At 44.3% G+C, this 18,047-nt stretch overlaps 1 protein-coding gene across 5 annotated transcripts; it reads left to right on the top strand.

The window, feature by feature from the left end:
• The first annotated feature begins 1,546 nt into the window (after nucleotides 1–1,546).
• On the top strand, nucleotides 1,547–17,627 carry ZNF212 (zinc finger protein 212). 5 transcript variants are annotated; one of them, XM_055335257.1, is made up of 6 exons: nucleotides 1,548–1,684; nucleotides 5,241–5,437; nucleotides 11,085–11,477; nucleotides 11,611–11,737; nucleotides 13,748–13,837; nucleotides 14,667–17,627. In XM_055335257.1, the coding sequence occupies exons 3-6, from the start codon at nucleotides 11,223–11,225 to the stop codon at nucleotides 15,527–15,529; spliced, it is 1,335 nt and encodes a 444-aa protein (XP_055191232.1). In that variant the 5' UTR covers nucleotides 1,548–1,684; nucleotides 5,241–5,437; nucleotides 11,085–11,222; the 3' UTR covers nucleotides 15,530–17,627. The 5 variants fall into 5 exon arrangements, with proteins under 5 accessions (XP_055191230.1, XP_055191227.1, XP_055191231.1 ...); XM_055335255.1 differs by lacking the exon at nucleotides 5,241–5,437 and having other exon boundaries at nucleotides 1,547–1,684; nucleotides 14,670–17,627; XM_055335252.1 differs by lacking the exon at nucleotides 5,241–5,437 and having other exon boundaries at nucleotides 1,547–1,684.
• Nucleotides 17,628–18,047: the final 420 nt, after the last annotated feature.

Raw genomic sequence — 18,047 nt, 5'->3', positions numbered from 1 at the left:
TTTTTATTGGTCTGAGAAAGTCAATCAGACCCTAGACATATCTCAATGGCTGATTGGTTTCCTCAGCTTGACCCACCCTTTCTTTAGATGTGTTCATGATTCAGTCAGTCTCCTGCTGATCTGATTGCCATGGACATCATGCCTTCTCTTGGAGGTGACTTTACCTATCCTTATTCTCTGATTTGCCATTCAATCATTCAGACATATTTATAGGCACCTCTGTGTGCAAGAAATGGTGTATACCATGGAGGGACATTTTTAGTAAAAAAGACACATAATTGGGCAGCCCCGGTGGCCCAGTAGTTTGGTGCCTGCCTTTGGCCGAGGATGTGATCTTGAGGCCCCGGGATTGAGTCCCACATCGGGCTCCCTGCATGGAGCCTGCTTCTCCCTCTGCCTGTGTCTCTGCCTCTCTCTCTAGCTGTGTCTCTATGAATAAATAAATTAAAAAAAAAAAAAACTTTAAAAAAAAAAAGACACATAATTACCATATAAACTAATAAAACAATGAAGTCATTTTGGTTAGTGATAATGCTGTGAAAATGTCTATCAGGGTGTCAAGATGGAGTGTTGGGATGGAGAAGGGAGTTGGGCGGTAGCCAGGATGGACAGGGAATGTCTCTCTGAGGAGGAAAAGTCTGAACTGAGCCCTGCATGCTAAGAAGGAGCCAGTCTGTTGATCTTGGGTTTAGTTCTCTGAGGAAGCGCTTTGAGACTGCAATTCAAAGTGGAAGTTCATTGCCTATCTCTATCGAGACCATGTGGTACAAATTAGGCAAGTATGGTTGCGGTAGTGTTTTGTATGGGGTGATCAAATGGAAATGCAACCATGCTTTCTAAATCAAAATTCCAAACTCATCATCCAACAGTAACATGTGGGCTGGATTAAACATTTGAAATCAGGGCTATCTTGGATTTTTTTTTTTAAGACTTTTTACTTATTTATTCATGAGAAACACACACACACAGAGGCAGAGACACAGGCAGAGGGAGAAGCAGGCTCCATGCAGGGAGCTGGATGTGGGACTGGATCCCAGGTCTCCAGGATCACACCCTGGGCTGAAGGCAGCACTAAACCGCTGAGCCACTCGGGCTGCCCTGATTACCATAATTCAAAGGACACAGTGAGTTGGTCTAGGAACCTTGACCACCGCTGTTGATGTGGAAAGTTGATGTGGCTTTCTAGTTTCTAGAAAGCCAAGTAACAGCTGACCTAGTGGAATAAAACGACATGCCATTTGGGGCCACATCTCCTTTCCCCAACTAAATTTATTCTTCCCTCAGAGCAATCTCTGATTTTTATACATTTTTTATTCTTTCAGAGCACCTCGCGGAGCGCTGCGCACCTAGAAGACACACAAAGGCCAGCGTTTGCCTTGGAGTCTGAATCAGCCTTGACTTGGAGGAACCAAGCCCTCTGGCCCGAGCGCCGAGCTGCTGTTCATCCTCCTGCCGCCTGGAGGCGGTCTCGAAATCCCGCGGGGTTAGGACGAGCCGCTGGAGCCGCTCTTGGCGCGGGAGGGCCGAACTCCCACAATGCACCTTGTATCAACACGGCACTGGTGGCGGCTTGGAGGTGGGGTAGGGGGTGCCCAGCGGACCGGCGCGCAGCGAGAGGGGTATCAGACGGGGCTCGGGTGTTGAGGGGCGACTGGCAGCCATGGCGGAGTCGGCGCCTGCTCGGGTAAGGGTCCCCCCGGCACGGGTCGCGGCCGCGTTCGGGATGGCGGAGCTCCTGGCCAGGGCGGGGCTTCGAGGTCCGGACTCCCGTGGTGCTGGGGGTCTCGGGACTCCCCCGGCTGCTGCTGACGAACGCCGCCCCCCTCCCACGCCCCCAAAGCTCTGTCTTCCCCCTCTCGGGCTCCTTCCTCTTCGGGCCCGAGCGCCGGCGCCACACACCGTCGCCGAGAAACTTCTCCGAGGCTTGTTTCGTGTTTTGTTTGTGTGTGTGTGTGTGTGGGGGGGGTTGTTTGTTTTTTTTTTTTGAGAGCGCGCGCACACGAGCTGGGGGAGGGGCAGAGGAAGAGGGAGAGTTGTGGGTTTTTTTTTTAAGAGGTGAGAGAAAAAAAAGGTGAGAGGGCGGGAGGAGGGGCAGGAGGAGAGGGAGAGACTTTTTTTTTTTTAAGCGACAGAGCGCGAGCGTTGAGGGAGAGGGAGAGATTTTTTTTTTAAGAGCCCAAGAGAGGGGGAGGGGCAGAAAGTCTTTTTTGGGAGAGCGAGCGAGCGGTGGGGGTGGGGGAGGGGCAGAGGGAGAAAGAAAACGTTAAGCAGGCTCCACGCCCACCATGGAGCCGGAAGCGGGGCTCCAGCTCCTGACCCTGAGATCGTGACCTGAGCCTAAATAAAGGGTTACTGGTTTAACTGATTGGTCCACCTAGGAGCAGGAAAATGTAAAGGATATACTTCGGGTAAACGGAAACTATTCCCAATGGAAAGTCTGAAAATGCAAGAATGTATGGCGATCTGTGGAAATGGGTAAATCTGAACATTGAGGGAAACTAATAATCTTTCGTGAGGTTAAAAACAAAAGCAAATTAAAATACACGCAGCGTTGATGTAAAAACAGGAGATCAGAATTCAGTTGTTTGAAGGTCTTTATAAGTATGCTTCCTGTAATACTGGGATACTTGCTAAAAGACTTTATAGTCTTGGCTAGAAAGCTTACAAGTTATAAGGGGAGGGATCCCTGGGTGGCGCAGCGGTTTGGCGCCTGCCTTTGGCCCAGGGCACGTTCCTGGAGACCCGGGATCGAATCCCACGTCCTGCTCCCGGTGCATGGAGCCTGCTTCTCCCTCTGCCTGTGTCTCTGCTTCTCTCTCTCTCTGTGACTATCATAAAAAAAAGAAAAGAAAAGCTACAAGTTAGAAGGGGAAATAATAGAATAAGAGAAATCACCTAAAAGAAGGTGAGAAAGACAATGAAAATAGAATAAATAGTACAAGAAAGGTAAAAAGTAAATTAAAATATACCAACAATTACAATAAATGTAAATGGATTAAATGTTCTAAGTAAAAAGCAAAAGGTTGTCAGAATGGAAAAAAAATCCTGCTATATGTTTTGTAAGAGATACAACTAAAAGACAAAAGCTACAGGGATGCCTGGGTGGCTCAGCGGTTGAGTGTCTGCCTTTCCGCTCAGCTCCACTCAAGGGTTCCAAGGTGTGAACCTGGGTGGGGATTGAGTCCTGCATTGGAGTCTCTGCAGGAAGCCTGCTTTTCCCTCTGCCTAGGTCTCTGCCCCTTGCTAGGTCTCTCATGAATAAATAAATAAATTAAAAAAAATAAAAGACTAAGCTACAGAAACAGTTAAACATAAAAGAATCTGAAATTTCCTCACCTATATTAATATTGCTGGAGTTGGAGGGCTACTATTTTTAATAGTGGTGAGACTCAGTTAACCACCTTGATACGACATTTTTAATATTTTGCAACTAATTACATAGCTTAAAAATATGTAAAACGAAACTGAAAGAACTATAAGGAAAACTCTCATAGTAGAAGACTGTAACAAAACCTTAGTTTTTATCAAGCCAAAAAGTAATTAGGCTGTAATGCATCCGATAGAACTTTCTGAGGTTATGGAAATATTCTGCTTTGCACTGTTCAAATAGTCACTAGAACTACATGGCTATTATGGCTATTAAGCACTTGAAATGTAGGTAGTATGGCTGAGGAACTGAATTTAATTCAATTATAATTTTTTATTTATTTATTTTAATTATTTTATTTTTTTAAATTATAATTAATATAGATTTAAGTAGCCATATGTTTCTAGTGGCTGTTGGACAGCACAGATACAGATTTTTTTATCCATATATCTGTCAACATATAATACCAGTGTATAGCATACCTCAATTGAGCTTTGCTCAATACTGAATGCAGAATACTGTATTTTCTTACAAATTGAAGGTTTGTGGCAACCATGTCACGTCTCAGCTTCCATTATTCCTTTTTTTTTTTTTAAGATTTTATTTATTCATGAGAGACACACAGAGGCAAAGACACAGGCAGAGGGAGAAGCAGACTCCATGCAGGGAGCCCGAAATCGGACTCAATCTAGGGACTCCAGGATCATGCCCTGGGCCAAAGGTAGGCGCTAAACCGCTGAGCCACCCAGGGATCCCTCAGCTTCCATTTTTCCAACAGCATTTGCTCACTTTGTGTCACACAATGGCAATTCTTACAGTATTTTAAAGTTTTTCATTATTGTTGTATTTGTTACATTGTTCTGTGACCAGTAATTATGATTTGCTAAAAACTCAGGTGATGGTTAGCCTTTTTTTTTTTTTTGCAATACAGTATTTTTTTTTTAAGATTTTCTTTATTTATTCATGAGACACACACGCGCGCACACACACAGAGAGGCAGAGATACAGGCAGAGGGAGAAGCAGGCTCCATGCAGGGAGCCTGATGTGGGACTTGATCCTGGGACTCCAGGATCATGCCCTGAGCCAAAAGCAGACGCTCAACTGCTAAGCCACCCAGGCAGCCCCAAAAATATTTTATTTAAATTCAGTTTGCCAGCATATAGTCTAACACCCAGTGTTCATCCCATCAAGTGCCCTCCTTAGTGCCCATCACCCAGTTATCCCATCCCCCATCCCCCCTCCCCTTCTGCAACTCTTTGTTTCCCAGAGTTAGGAGTCTCTCATGGTTCTACTAGAAATAATGCTATTGTTTACTTAAATTACAGTATAGTGTAGATTTATATGCACTGGGAAACCAAAATTTTACTTCATTATGATATTTGCTTTATTGTGGTATTCTGGAACTAAATTTGCAATGTTTTTTTTTTTTTTTAAGATTTTATTTATTTATTCATGAGAGACACAGAAAGAGAGGCAGAGACACAGGGAGAGGGAGAAGCAGGCTCCATGCAGGGAACTCGATGTGGGACTCATCCCAGGTCTCCAGGATCACACCCTGGGCTAAAGGCAGTGCTAAACCGCTGAGCCACCTGGCTGCCCTAAATTTGCAATGTTTCTAAGGTACGCCATTATAGAGAGATTAATGAAGAAAAAATGAGAGTAAAAGAGTCTCGTTAGAAATGAGAATGTGTTCTGGCAGTTGATGCTGACTGTTGACTGGGACCTTAGGTAGGGCTCTTGAACAGAATATCTCCATGGGGCTTGGGATCCCTCATGTGTTTTCCAGAGCCCCCTGCCAGTTATTTGCTCCATTTGACGTGGAGTGGAGTAAAAAAAAAAAACTGTCCTTGACAAACCCTTCTTCAATTGCAGATTCTTGAGCAGCCCGGGTGGCACGGCAGTTTAGCGCCACCTTTGGCCCAGGGTGTGATCCTGGAGACCTGGGATTGAGTCCCACGTCCTACATCGGGCTCCCTGCATGGACCCTGCTTCTCCCTCTGCCTGTGTCTCTGCCTCTCGTTCTCTCTGAGCTGAGTGTCTACCGCTGAGCCACCGGGCTGCCCAATGAGGTGATTTTTTAAAATGCACAAGTAAGGAGAAAATGTTTACAGTGTGTATAGTGTGGATAAAGATTTGTACCTAGAATTTTCAGAGAAATTCTGAGATAGGAAGTTCGATAACCCAAAAGATAAATGGTTAGAAGACTTGAGCAGGTAATTCACTGAAGGAATTTGAATGGACAATAAACATTGAAAAGATGGTTACCTTTGTCATTGTAATCAAGGAAAGTGTAGCTGGAAACCATGATGACATATTTCAGACCTACTGGAGGAACAATTTTAGTCTGACAGTACCAAGTGTTGATATAGTTGGGGAACATCCAGAATACTTAACATACTTCTGACAGGAGGAAATTGATACAGCTACTTTAGAAAACATTTGGTATTATTTATTGAAGTCCAAGATGTGTATATACCCTATTAGCCAACAATTCCTTCCTGGGACTATATCCTCGGGAAACTTACCTATGCTACTAGGAGCCACGTACAGTCTTGTTCACTGTGGCTCTGTTTGTGAAGACAAAGATGGAGACACATCATTAATGGAATGGAAAAGTAAATGGTATGGTCACACTGCAATATTAAGAAGTGAAAATTACAGCCATCTGCTACAATAGGATATTTCGAGGAGTTGTGGAATAAGGATTGAATAAGGATTCCTTTCTTTTTTTTTTTTTTTTTTTAAGATTTTATTTATTCATGACAGACAGAGAGAGAGAGGCAGAGGGAGAAGCAGGCTCCATGCAGGGAGCCCGACGTGGGATTTGATCCCGGGTCTTCAGGATCATGTCCTGGGCTGAAGACAGTGCTAAACCGCTGAGCTACCCAGGGATCTCTCCATTTTTTTTTTAAAGATATTATTTATTTATTCATGAGAGACAACAGAGAGGCAGAGACATAGGAAGAGATGCGGGACTCGATCCTGGGACTCCGGGATCATGCCCTGGGCCAAAGGCAGGTGCTAAACCGTTGAGCCACCCAGACGTCCCTGGATTCCATTTATATAAAGTCCTAAGATAGGCAAAGCTAAAGAACATGTATTGTTTTGGGAAAAAAAATTGGTGATAATGTAAAAAAAGACAATTATTAGTGAAAATTTAAGTTCAGAATAGTAGTTACTTTAGGGGGTCGTACAAAGGACCTCAGAGGCAGTATTTATATAACTGAGTGGTAGTTACTGGAGATTTGTTGCCAGTACCTTATACATCTTATGTATTAAGTTTTTCTTTTTAAACTATTCAGTATTAAAAAGTCATGGTATTGGGCAGCCCCTGTGGCTCAGTGGTTTAGTGCCACCTTCAGTCCAGGGTGTGATCTTGAGACCCGGGATCGAGTCCCACAGCAGGCTCCCTGCATGGAGCCTGCTTCTCTCCCTTTGCCTGTGTCTCTACCTCTCTCCTCTCTGTGTATTCTCATGAAAAAATAAATAAAATCTTTAAAAAAAAAAGTCATGGTATCTCAGTTGGAGGTGACCTCTTAAATATTATCTGGTCAACCTCAGATAGATGCCACTTTAGAATGTTACTTGTTCTGGGGCTCCTGGGTGGCTCAGTGGTTGAGCTTCTGTGTTTGACTTGGGTCTTCGGCTTGGGTTGTGATCCTTGGGTCCCGGGATTGATTCCCACATCAGGTGCTCCGCAGGGACCCTGCTTCTCCCTCTGCCTTTGTCTTTGCTTTTCTCTCTGTTTCTCATGAATAAATAAATAAAATCTTTAAAAACAATGTCATTTGTTTTGTGTTTCACTCAAGCAGATTGAAGTTTCCTTAGGTACAGGTACCGGTCTTATACGTAATGGCAACAGGTTTCAGATGCAGGCCCATTGTATACTTGATCTGACAGTATGATAGAATACCCAAACAGAAATGCCCCAGAAAATCCAGAAGCATGGGCAGTGTAAGGCACTTTTTGTATTTTTCACTGCGATCAGGAATATTCTTAAATAATGGAATTTATGTAAAAAATAAATTATGAAAAAATACATGTTTATTGAAGAAGTCAAGCAATAGTTTACAAGGAAAGATTAAAATCTCTTCCTCTCCTCTCCCTGAGGATGTCATATTAACAATTTAGTTTGGTGAATATCTTTCTAGACCTTTCTGTGGGCTGAAACAAACATATACTCATAAATTTTCTGTTTAGGAAAGTGGGATCATAATAAATATATTTCCCTAAAAGTTGGATTTTTAGCTAGTAGGGTATGATGAAAAACTCTTCCAAACCATATGTATAGGTCTAACTCATTTTTAAAGGTAGTATAGTGTCATTTTTGATTGTGCCATAGTTTATTTAACCATTCCTTTATGAATAGTCCTCTAGATTATTTCCAGGCTTTAACTATTCCAAAGACTATTACCAGTAATCATCTTTGTATGAATGTCAGTAAATAATACCACTTGGTTTTATAAGAGAATACCATGAGTGGGATTGCTAGTTTTTTGTTTTTTTTTTAAGATTTTATTTATTCATGAGTGACACAGAGAGAGAGACAGGCAGAGACACAGGCAGAGGGAGAAGCAGGTTCCACTCAGGGAGCCCGATGTGAGACTCGATTTCGGGACTCCAGGATCCTGCCCTGGGCCGAAGGTAGACGCTAAACTGAGCCACCCAGGGATCCTTGAGTGACTTTTATGAGATTTTCTTTTTTTTTTTAAGACTTTATTTATTCATGAGACACACACACACACACACAGACACACAGACAGGCAGAGGAGAAGCAGACTCCATGCAGGAAGCCTGATAATGGGACTCGACCTCAGGACTCCAGGATCACGCCCTGAGCTCAAGGCAGGTGCTTAACCATTGAGCAACCTGGGCGTCCCTGAGATTTTCTTCCATAATATTTGTAGTATTTTTCATTCCCTCTAGGAGTGTTATAAAACTGCCCAGTTAAAAAAAAAAAGTACCCAGTTTTATATTCTAGACAGCTCCAAATGTATTTCCTTAACCCTCATTTTCAAGTGTGTCGACCTGGTAGGTAAAAAGTGGTTTCCCTTGGTTGTATTTGTACTCTGACTACTTCTTGACCACCTGCATTTCTTCTATTTGAGAGAGATAGCAAGAGAGAGTTTGAGTGGGGAGGAGAGAGAAGCAGTCTCCCCAGTCATCAAGGAGCTCAATCCCAGGACCCTGGGATCTTGATCTGAGCTAAGGCAGATGCTTAACCAACTGAGCCACCCAGGTGCCCCAACCACCTGCATTTCTGCTCTCATAATTACTTAGTTTGCAGTTTTGTTTGGGGTTATTATTTTTTTTCCCCTTCATACTCTATTTCTATTCTCATGTTTTTTTGTACTTTTGCTTATGGCATCGTTCATGGCAGCTAACATTTTCTTTGATCTATACTCTGTATCTATATTCTTAAGTTGTGCTTATTGAGGTAATTTTTGTACATAGAGTAAAATTCAGCCTTCAGGCATATAATTGAGTTTTGACAAATGTGCAGCCATCATCATGTTACCAGTTAGAGAATATTTCCATCATCCCAGAAAGTGTTCTTTGCATTCACTCTCCTTGCTCCAACCCCAGCCCTTAGCAACCTCTGATCTGATTTCTGTCCTTATAGTTTTACCTTTCCTTTTTTTTTTTAAGATTTTATTTATTCATGAGAGAGAGAGAGAGAGGCAGAGATATAGGCAGAGGGATAAGCAGCCTTCATGCTGGAAGCCCGATGTAGGACTTGATCCCGGAACTCTGGGATCACGCCCTGAGTCAAAAGCAGATGCTCAGCCACTGAGCCACCCAGGTGTGTCCCCCTCCCCCCTTTTTTAAGTTTTTTTTTTTTTTTAAAGATTTTATTTATTCATGACAGACACACAGAGGCAGAGACCTCGGCAGAGATATAGGCAGAGGGAGAAGCAGGCTCCCCATGGGGAGCCGGATTTGGGACTTGATCCCGGGACTCCAGGATCACGACCTGAGCTGAAGGCAGCTGCTCAACCACTGAGCCACCCAGGCGTCTGAGTCTTGCCTTTCCTGAATGTCATGTCAAGTGGCATTTTGTGTCTTGCTTTGATGTAGCATGATTTTGAGATCCATGTTGTTAGGTGTATCAGTAGTTTGTTCCCTTTTTATCACTAACGTAGAATTAGCTTTAATGTGTTAATAATATAATGGTATTTTATTATATGGTGTATTAGTACTCTAAGGCTTTTCTATCAAAGTATTGCAAATTGGGGCTTACACAATAGAGGTGTATTGTTTTACAGTTCTGGAGTCTGGAAGTCTGAAATCAAGGTGTCCACAGACTTGGTGCCTTCTGAGGACTACCATGACAGAGAATCTGTTCCAGGCTTTTCTCTTAGCTTCTGGTGGCCCCTCATGCATTTTCTTGGCTTGTGGCAACAGAACTCCGACCTCTACCTCCATTGTCATGGGGTGGTTCTTCCTATGTGTGTCTCTACATCATTTTCCCTAAGTGTACATCTGTGTCTGTCCAGATCTCCCCTATTTTATAAGGATACCACATCATATTTGATTATAGCCCATCTGATGACCTAATTTAATTTGATTGCCTCTGTAAAGATTCTTCTCTCCAGATCAGATCACATTCTGAAATAGTGGGGGTGGAGACTTCAACTTTTTTTGGGGGGGGGCGACAAAATTCATCACAAAGCATATGGATGGAACATAGTTTATCGATTCACCAGTCGATGGACATTTGAATTGTTTCCATCTCGATAGGTAGTTCAAAACAAAAAGCACCTCTTTTCAGCCTTTTGCTATGTGGAAGAGGAGAGGAATTATTCAGTGCTCAGATCTTGACTCACCTTCCTGTTTGCACAGAGTGCTAAGCAAGCAAGAAAATGCCAGACCTCAGAAAGGCAGGGGGAGGCTCCAGAAAGCTAGATGAGCCACTGAAAGTGAAAAGCAGAATATGGGACAAAATGAGCCTCTCCAAAGGTCGCATGTCCTGTTTGTTTCATTTGTATTTATTTTTTACATTAAGCTTTTAAGTCTTTTTTTAGGGGGCACAATTAGGCTTTAAACCCACATATTCAATAAGAACTGAGTTGAGTAACTAGAGTCGGTCATGGCCAAGCTTACATGTTCATTTCTGTGCTACTTATGTTCATTTTGTCCCTTTTTCCAGACCCTAAGTCCTTGCCACTGCAATTCTTTCAAAGCTATTTCCTCTCAGTGTCGTCCTTGTGGATAGAGCAGCTGCCTTGAAGAAAGTGTATGGCATATAAATGGGGTCAGCAGGGGCTGTGGGGAGACTTCCCATATGTTGACTTTACTAATGTTGAGCTTCAGCTGTAGTGGTTTTCCTGGTTAGGGACAGATCATGAAAATGAACCATGTAAGGAAAATGTCAGTGGGCTTCATCAAATCACACCCATAAACATTTATGAAGGATTTAGTCGGTGTCATCCATTGTACTAGCTGCTCAGGTGCAAAGGTAAATGAGTTGAGCCCTGTAGTAGGTCTTGCTGAGGAATTGTCTTTGTTGGTTTTAGAGACTATAGAATAATGTCAAGTGTGAAGTGCAGATAATAAGATGTTATGTGTAATATGATTTCACCTTTGTGGGACAAACCTTTTTTTTTTTTTTTTAAGGTAGAAACTAGGTAGCTCTAATGACTCTTGGACCCATTGTTTTCTTTCCTTACATTTGGAACTGACACTGACTGACACTGGGTCTGATTCTTCATTCAGCACAGGAGGAAACGCCGTTCCACACCTTTGACTTCTTCCACGCCACCCCCACAAGCGACAGAGAAAAGCTCTTACCCGCAGACTACAGAGCTCTCTCTCTGGACTGTGGTGGCTGCCATCCAAGCTGTGGAGAAGAAGATGGAGGCCCAGTCTGCCCGGCTACAGAGCCTGGAGGGGCGGACGGGGACGGCTGAGAAGAAGCTGGCAAACTGTGAGAAGACGGCTGTGGAGTTTGGGAACCAGCTGGAGGGCAAGTGGGCCGTGCTGGGAACCCTGCTGCAGGAGTACGGGCTGCTGCAGAGGCGGCTGGAGAACATGGAGAACCTGCTGAGGAACAGCAACTTTTGGGTGTTGCGGCTGCCGCCGGGCAGCAATGGAGAAGTTCCAAAGGTAGTCAGTCCCCTTGGGGGTTAAGAGTCAGACTAGATGGGGATCCAAGCCCTTTATTATTTAAGATTATGAATTGCTGGCATTTCCCTTGTGGCTACGACTGGAGGCATTCATTGTGTACTATTTGTGATTTCAGGTGTCCAGGTCACTTGAAAATGATGGAGTCTGTTTCTCAGAGCAGGAGTGGGAGAATCTGGATGACTGGCAGAAAGAGCTCTACAGAAATGTGATGAAGAGCAACTATGAGACTCTGGTCTCTCTGAGTAAGTAGCACTTTTCTCCTGGGAATTCTCTTTCAGGTATCTTTACATCCCTGGCCAAGTAGCTTGTGACTCGGACTACACCTATAGTTCTAGGTGGCTTTGGCTGATCTGTTGGTCCGTGCTGGGTTGAGAAATGGGAGTCTCCAAAAAAGAGAGAGAGAACGTAAGAGACACTTAACAGTAGAGAACAAATAGAGTTGATGGAGGGAGATAGGTTAGGTGTTAGGCTAGATGTATGACAGGCATTAAGGAGGACACTTTTAAAAAAAAAATTTTTTTTTATTTATTTATTCATGAGAGAGAGAGAGAGGCAGAGACACAGGCAGAGGGAGAAGCAGGCTCCACGCAGGGAGCCTGACGTGGGACTTGATCCCGGGGCTGAAGGCAGTGCTAGACCGCTGAGCCACTGGGACTGCCCAGGAGGGCACTTGTTGTGTTGAATACTGAGTGTTAAATGTAAGTGATGAATCACTAAATCCTACTCCTGAAAACAATATTATGGGCAGCCCGGGTGGTTCAGCGGTTTAGTACCACCCATGTTGGGCTCCCTGCAAGGAGCCTCCTTCTCCCTCTGCCTGTGTCTCTGCCTCTTCCCCCCCGCCCCGTCTTTCATGAATAAATAAATAAAGTCTTAATAAACAAACAAATAAATCTAAAAAAAAAAAACAACAGTATTATGCTATATGTTACTAACTCGAATTTAAATAAAAAATTTGAAAAAGGAAAAAGAAAAGAAATGGGAATCCATAAAGATTTTTGGAAAGGTCTTGGTGTTGAGTATTTTATATTTCTTGTCTATGGTCACATAGTTCTTGATAATATTTACTAATAGAGAAGATGTCATCATTATGGTATAATGTGGCCAGGGTTCCTCATGCTGTTTTTCATACCTAAAACTGTGTGACAAAGAAATCCTTTGTTATCTGAGATGAGCCAGGCAGCATAGGCTAACCAAATTTTTTTCTTGGCATTTGGCTGGAATTCTATTCAGTCCCTGTGAGCTCAGTGTCTATTTTGTGTTAATTAGAAGTGCTGCTTAATAGATACACATTCTTATATATAAAATATTAGCTATTATTAAGTAGGTTTTGGTAGACAAAAAAAATTTTTTTAAAGCTTTTATTTATTTATTCATAGAAACACACACAGAGAGAGAGAGAGAGGCAGAGGCACAGGCAGAGGGAGAAGCAGGCTCCATGCAGGGAGCCTGATGTGGTACTCAATCCAGGGTCCCCAGGATCAAACCCCAGGCTGCAGGCGGCGCTAAACCGCTGCGCCACCGGGGCTGCCCTTTTTTTTAAGATTTTATTCATTTATTAGAGAGCAGAAAGAGGAGCAAAGGGAGAGGGACAAGCAGACTCCTAGCTGAGTGCAGAGCCTGACTTGGGGCTTGATCTCATGACCCTGAGATCATGACCTGAACCAAAACCAAAAGTCAGACGCTTAGCCTGCTGAGCCACCTAGGCGCCCCTGACAAAATATTTTCAAACTGAAGTCCATAGAGTTGTGTCAAAAAGGCCAGTGTAACTGGAGCAGAGTGTGGAGCAGATGGGTCAGAGGGGACTGCATGACCTGGGCTGAGTTCTGTGCTCTGCTAGTGGCTGCTTGCTTGTCTGTCCCAGCTGGGGATAATGGTGCCTGCTTTGCCTTGCAGTGTGTCAGCCTAGATGAAGTTAGATATGCTGAAAGGAGGCAGCACTTGAGACCGTGTACAAGTGAGGGCAGGGTGGGGGAGAAGGGGAGTGGATTTCTGCAGCCTGACTGCCTGAGCCACAGTGACTAATGAAGGAGCACTGAAGGCAGCTGACTGAATAGATTTTTCGAACTGGCTATAATTTTCCAGTTGTCCCAAGCTGCCACTGGTGGGAAAGTGGGAAGAGCAGTGGCCTTTTAATCTTTTGAACTTTTAATATCAGCCCTGACATTGATTACCGTGTTCATTGGCAGTTGACCAGTGTGCAGTGAGCTTTTACTCTCTCCTGGGCTCACACTGTGCTTATTCCAACCCAGAGGTCCTTGGCCAGCCAGAAGGAGAAGCAGAATTGGGTGCAGGGATGCTGGGTGACTTAGAGGAGGAAGGCCCTGGTGATGTCCACCCAGGTAAGTGGATCCAGAATATTCCATCCCTCTCCCTACAGCCTATAATGAGCTTTCTTTCTTTTTTTAAATATATATATATATATATATATATATATTATACTTTTTATTGAATATAGCAAGTTTTCCAACTGCTAAACTGCCAAATGCTGATTATCAGCAACCTCATCTGATATTATTTTAGATTTCTTTATAATTTTCGTTAGTTCATCTAATTAGATGTGCGTCTTCAGTTATTACTGCTGTGGAGAATCCTTAAGTGTTAAGTGTTGTGACTATATTCTACCTCATGCCTCTCTACTATACAGAGTAGAGTACATAATAGCTCTAGTGAAAACCGTCGAGGTTGAGGATAGGATTGGTCAGATATTAGGAGTGGAGCTGTCTGGGTGAGAGGCATGCAGAGCATTTATAAGTCAGCTATTTGGGGGGGGGATGTGCAGGAAAATGGACTGGGTACATGAATGAATATTAGGTTTAAGAGTGGTTGATTTTTTAAAATAATTCATATTTATTACTTTAACACTCTTAAATTAGTTATAGTATATTTTGTCATTTTTCACAGGAATGGAGTATAAATTTATGAACAAGCTTAGAGAATTACCATTTATAACATTGTTCTAGAAAAGTAATCTATTCAGATTTCTCTACCTGAATATAGGTTTGGTTTTTCAAGTCTTAGAACCCAGTCGTCTTCTCCAAATTGTCCTGATCCCCTTAATTCTGGGGCACTTTGATTTGAGCCCTTCTGAAATTCACAGATGTTTGTTTAGCTCTGAAGAAACCGAAGGTGCTAGAATGTGATGTTTTTTGTTGGTCTTTCTCTCGGCAGCAGAAGGGGTTCTGATCAAGCAGGAGATACAGTACACTCAGGAAGGCTCTGCGGATCTTCCTGGAGAGTTCTCAGGCATTGCTGAAGAGCAGGCTTTCCTGAGCCCAGAGCATGCTGAACTCTGGGATGGTCAGGGTGGTTCTATCCTCTTGGATTCGAGCTCCGGGGACACTAATCTGGAGGATCCCACTGAGGGCAGTAGAGATTCTAGCAGTGGCAGAACTCTGAGCTGTCCCCCGAAGCAGAAATCTAGTAGGCAGGTGCAGCTGGGTCAGGAATGTGGGCAGGGCCTAAAGCTGAAGAGGGACACCTCTGGTCCCTATGAATGTTCTGAGTGCGAGATCAGCTTCCATTATAAGCAGCAGCTAGCTACGCATCTGCAGACCCACTCAGGGTGGGGGACTTACACAGCCTCGGAGCCAGAGGAGAGCCTTAGACCCAGGCCACAACTGAAGCCCCAGTCCAAGAGGACAAAGCTTCATCAATGTGATGTGTGCATGAGGAGCTTCAGCTGCAGGGTGAGCCTGGTAACCCACCAGCGCTGCCACCTGCAGGAGGGGCCTAGTGCTGGCCACTATGTCCAGGAGAGGTTCTCACCTAACAGCCTGGTTGCCCTGCCCGGCCACATCCCTTGGAGGAAAAGCCGGAGTTCCCTCATCTGCGGTTACTGTGGCAAGAGCTTCAGCCACCCATCTGATCTAGTGCGGCACCAGCGTATCCACACGGGAGAACGGCCCTACAGCTGCTCAGAGTGTGAGAAGAGCTTTGTCCAGAAGCAGCACCTTCTGCAGCACCAGAAGATCCACCAGCGGGAGCGGGGAGGGCTGGCTCTGGAGCCTGGGAGACCCAATGGCCTGCTTTAAGGGTGCCAGCCCCTCGTCGGTCCCGGGGGGTGCAGAAGGGGCTGGCATTGGTCCCCCCAAAGAGACACTGTGCAGAGTCAGGGACTTTTTCCTGAGAAGAGTCGCTTTGATTGCCTTCCCTTGGCCAAGCACCAGGCCAAGCCCAGAGGCTCTCCTGAAAACTGTGGAAGAGGAGGAGTCCAGGGCCACTCCTCTCCCTGCCATCTCTCCCTGCTGTGGAGCTTGTCGTCTCTGGCACCTTCAAAGCTCTGGTTTTCCCATCATGGCTGATGCTCGTGGCGGGCTGCGGTGGGCTCTGACCCTCCAGGGACTGGTGGCTGGTTCCAGGTCCTGTCCCAGCATTTTAGGTCTTCCTGTGAGGTTGGGTTGGGCCAGTGGAGAAACCAGGTGTGTGGGAGAGTTCTGGGACCTAACCTTCTCTTTCCTTTTCTTTTGTAGTCTCTTTGTTAAAAACAAGTAGAAGAAATAATTTAAATGACTGCTTACCCTGTTCTGAGGAAACTTTTTTGGAATTAGAGTTTAGTTGATTTAAAAAAAAAAAAAGTCTTGATCCTTGTTTTTTAAAAATTTCCAGTGTTGTAGAAGTTGTTCCTAACATGGGGACTGGGCCTACCCTCTAGGAGGGATTTGTTTATGGGGGTCTTTTAGCCCACCCACACTTAGTAAGGTCAGAGATCAGGTGGCAGAGTGCTGAGCTCCCTCTTTTGTGGGGGGTCTTTGCTCACAAGGGGCTAACTGAATCTAGAGGAGCAAGAGGAGGAGAATGGTAGAGGTAGACCTCAGAATCCCTGCTGGGAATGAAGAGTCTTGTGACGGAGCCCAGAGCATGCTGCTGCTTGGGAATCTAGGTTTTTCACCATAATCCTCTTCCAACATGGTCCTTGCTGGTTTCTGCAGCCACCCAGGGTAGAAGACTATTTTGTTACTTACAGTTGTCTGACTTGTTCCAGTGGGAATTGGAGTTTGTTCTTATTACACCAGTTGTTTCTTGAGATTGTGTAGATTACACATTTTTCAAATTAGTTCTGGGATTGACTGTTCAGAGATGATGGAGAAAAAGCACAAAAATGCTTCTTAGGAGTGTTGAATGCCTGCCCCACTGTTTGGGGAGATGGGACTGGGCTCCTGGGTCCTATATGTGAATGTCTCCTTTGATGATTTGCAGTTGCCTAGAATAAAACTTGCTACTAGCAAAAAACAAAAAAAAAAAAAAAACCCCTCATGTTGGATATTTTTCTCCCTTTGTCAAGAACATCAAGGTAGGAGGTGGCTGACCTGGAGCAGTGACAGAGGCCTGAAGTCACAGCCTGGCCTGCATTTTTACTTAAACCTAGGACAGACAAGCAGAAGGCATGTATGAAAATATACATGGGACCCTGTGTGGTGGTTGAGGGCTGGAGACAACCTGCATATTGATTTTTGGAGATGGCAGGAAGACAGGGCAGGTAAGATAGGTGTGCCAGCCTCTACTGGGTAGCACTTAGGGACATTGGCTTAGAGCAGCGTATAATGCTGAGTGGGAAGATGTTAGAGATTGAATGAGGTTTATGACAGTACAGTTTATGTACATTAAAAATGCATGTACACAAAACATTTGACAAGAACACTTGGAAATGCAGACTTATACCTTAAAGGCATTACAGCTGCTTGTGGGAGCAATGAGTGGGATATGGGGATAAAAAGAAAGAAATAGATAAAAATAAACTTGGCTCACTATCAAGTATAGGATTGTCTTGGATTGTCTTGGTGTAGAAACAACGTGGAAGTTGTCATAGAGCAGGCGCCATGCTCAGTTGAGGTGTTCAGCTTCGTTATATGTAGGAAAACCTCAGGAGCTACTGCTCTCTTAAATTCTTTCTAGTCTCCCTTGCCCTTAAGCTTTTGCATCATAGATTTCCTTATACTCCATCCTTGATTATTTTTACCTCCAGATTGAGTGGTATGTATGTGTATATGTATGAATGTATGTATGTAGAGAGCATGAGTGGGAAAAGAGGGTGAGGAAGAGGGAGAAAGAATCTCAAGCAGACTACATGCTGAGTGTGGAGCCTGCCATGGGGCTCAGTCTCACTACCTGAACCAAAACCAAAGAGCCAGATGCCCAACCAACTGAGCCACCAGGCATCCCCCAGTCAAGGTTTTTATTTATTTATTTTTTAAAGATTTATTTATATATATTTAAAAGATTTTATTTATTTAAGATTTTATTTATTTATTCATAGACACAAAGAGAGAGAGGGGCAGAGACACAGACAGAGGGAGAAGCAGGCTCCATGCAGGAAACCTGATGTGGGACTCGATCCCAGGTCTCCAGGATCACACCCCAGGCTGTAGGCGGCACCAAACCGCTGTGCCACTGGGGCTGCCCTATTTGTTTATTTATGAGAGACACGAGGAGAGGGAGAGAGGCAGAGACTCTGGCAGAGGGAGAAGCAGGCTCCATGCAGGGAGCTTGACGTGGGACTCGATCCCGGGTCTCCAGGATCACGCCCTGGGCTGAAGGTGGCACTAAACCGCT

The sequence above is a fragment of the Nyctereutes procyonoides genome, unplaced genomic scaffold (assembly GCF_905146905.1).
Source record: "Nyctereutes procyonoides isolate TBG_1078 unplaced genomic scaffold, NYPRO_anot_genome, whole genome shotgun sequence".
Classification (NCBI taxonomy): Eukaryota; Metazoa; Chordata; class Mammalia; order Carnivora; family Canidae; genus Nyctereutes; species Nyctereutes procyonoides.
This window is presented reverse-complemented; position numbering and strand designations above follow the sequence as displayed.

Excerpts from the sequence above, each read along its gene's own strand:
- ZNF212 (XM_055335252.1), top strand. The coding sequence starts at position 1,661 with ATGGCGGAGTCGGCGCCTGCTCGG. Across the intron at positions 11,478-11,610 it reads ATGGAGAAGTTCCAAAGGTA|GTGTCCAGGTCACTTGAAAA; the intron begins GTCAGTCCCCTT and ends TTGTGATTTCAG. Across the intron at positions 13,838-14,666 it reads CCCTGGTGATGTCCACCCAG|CAGAAGGGGTTCTGATCAAG; the intron begins GTAAGTGGATCC and ends TTCTCTCGGCAG.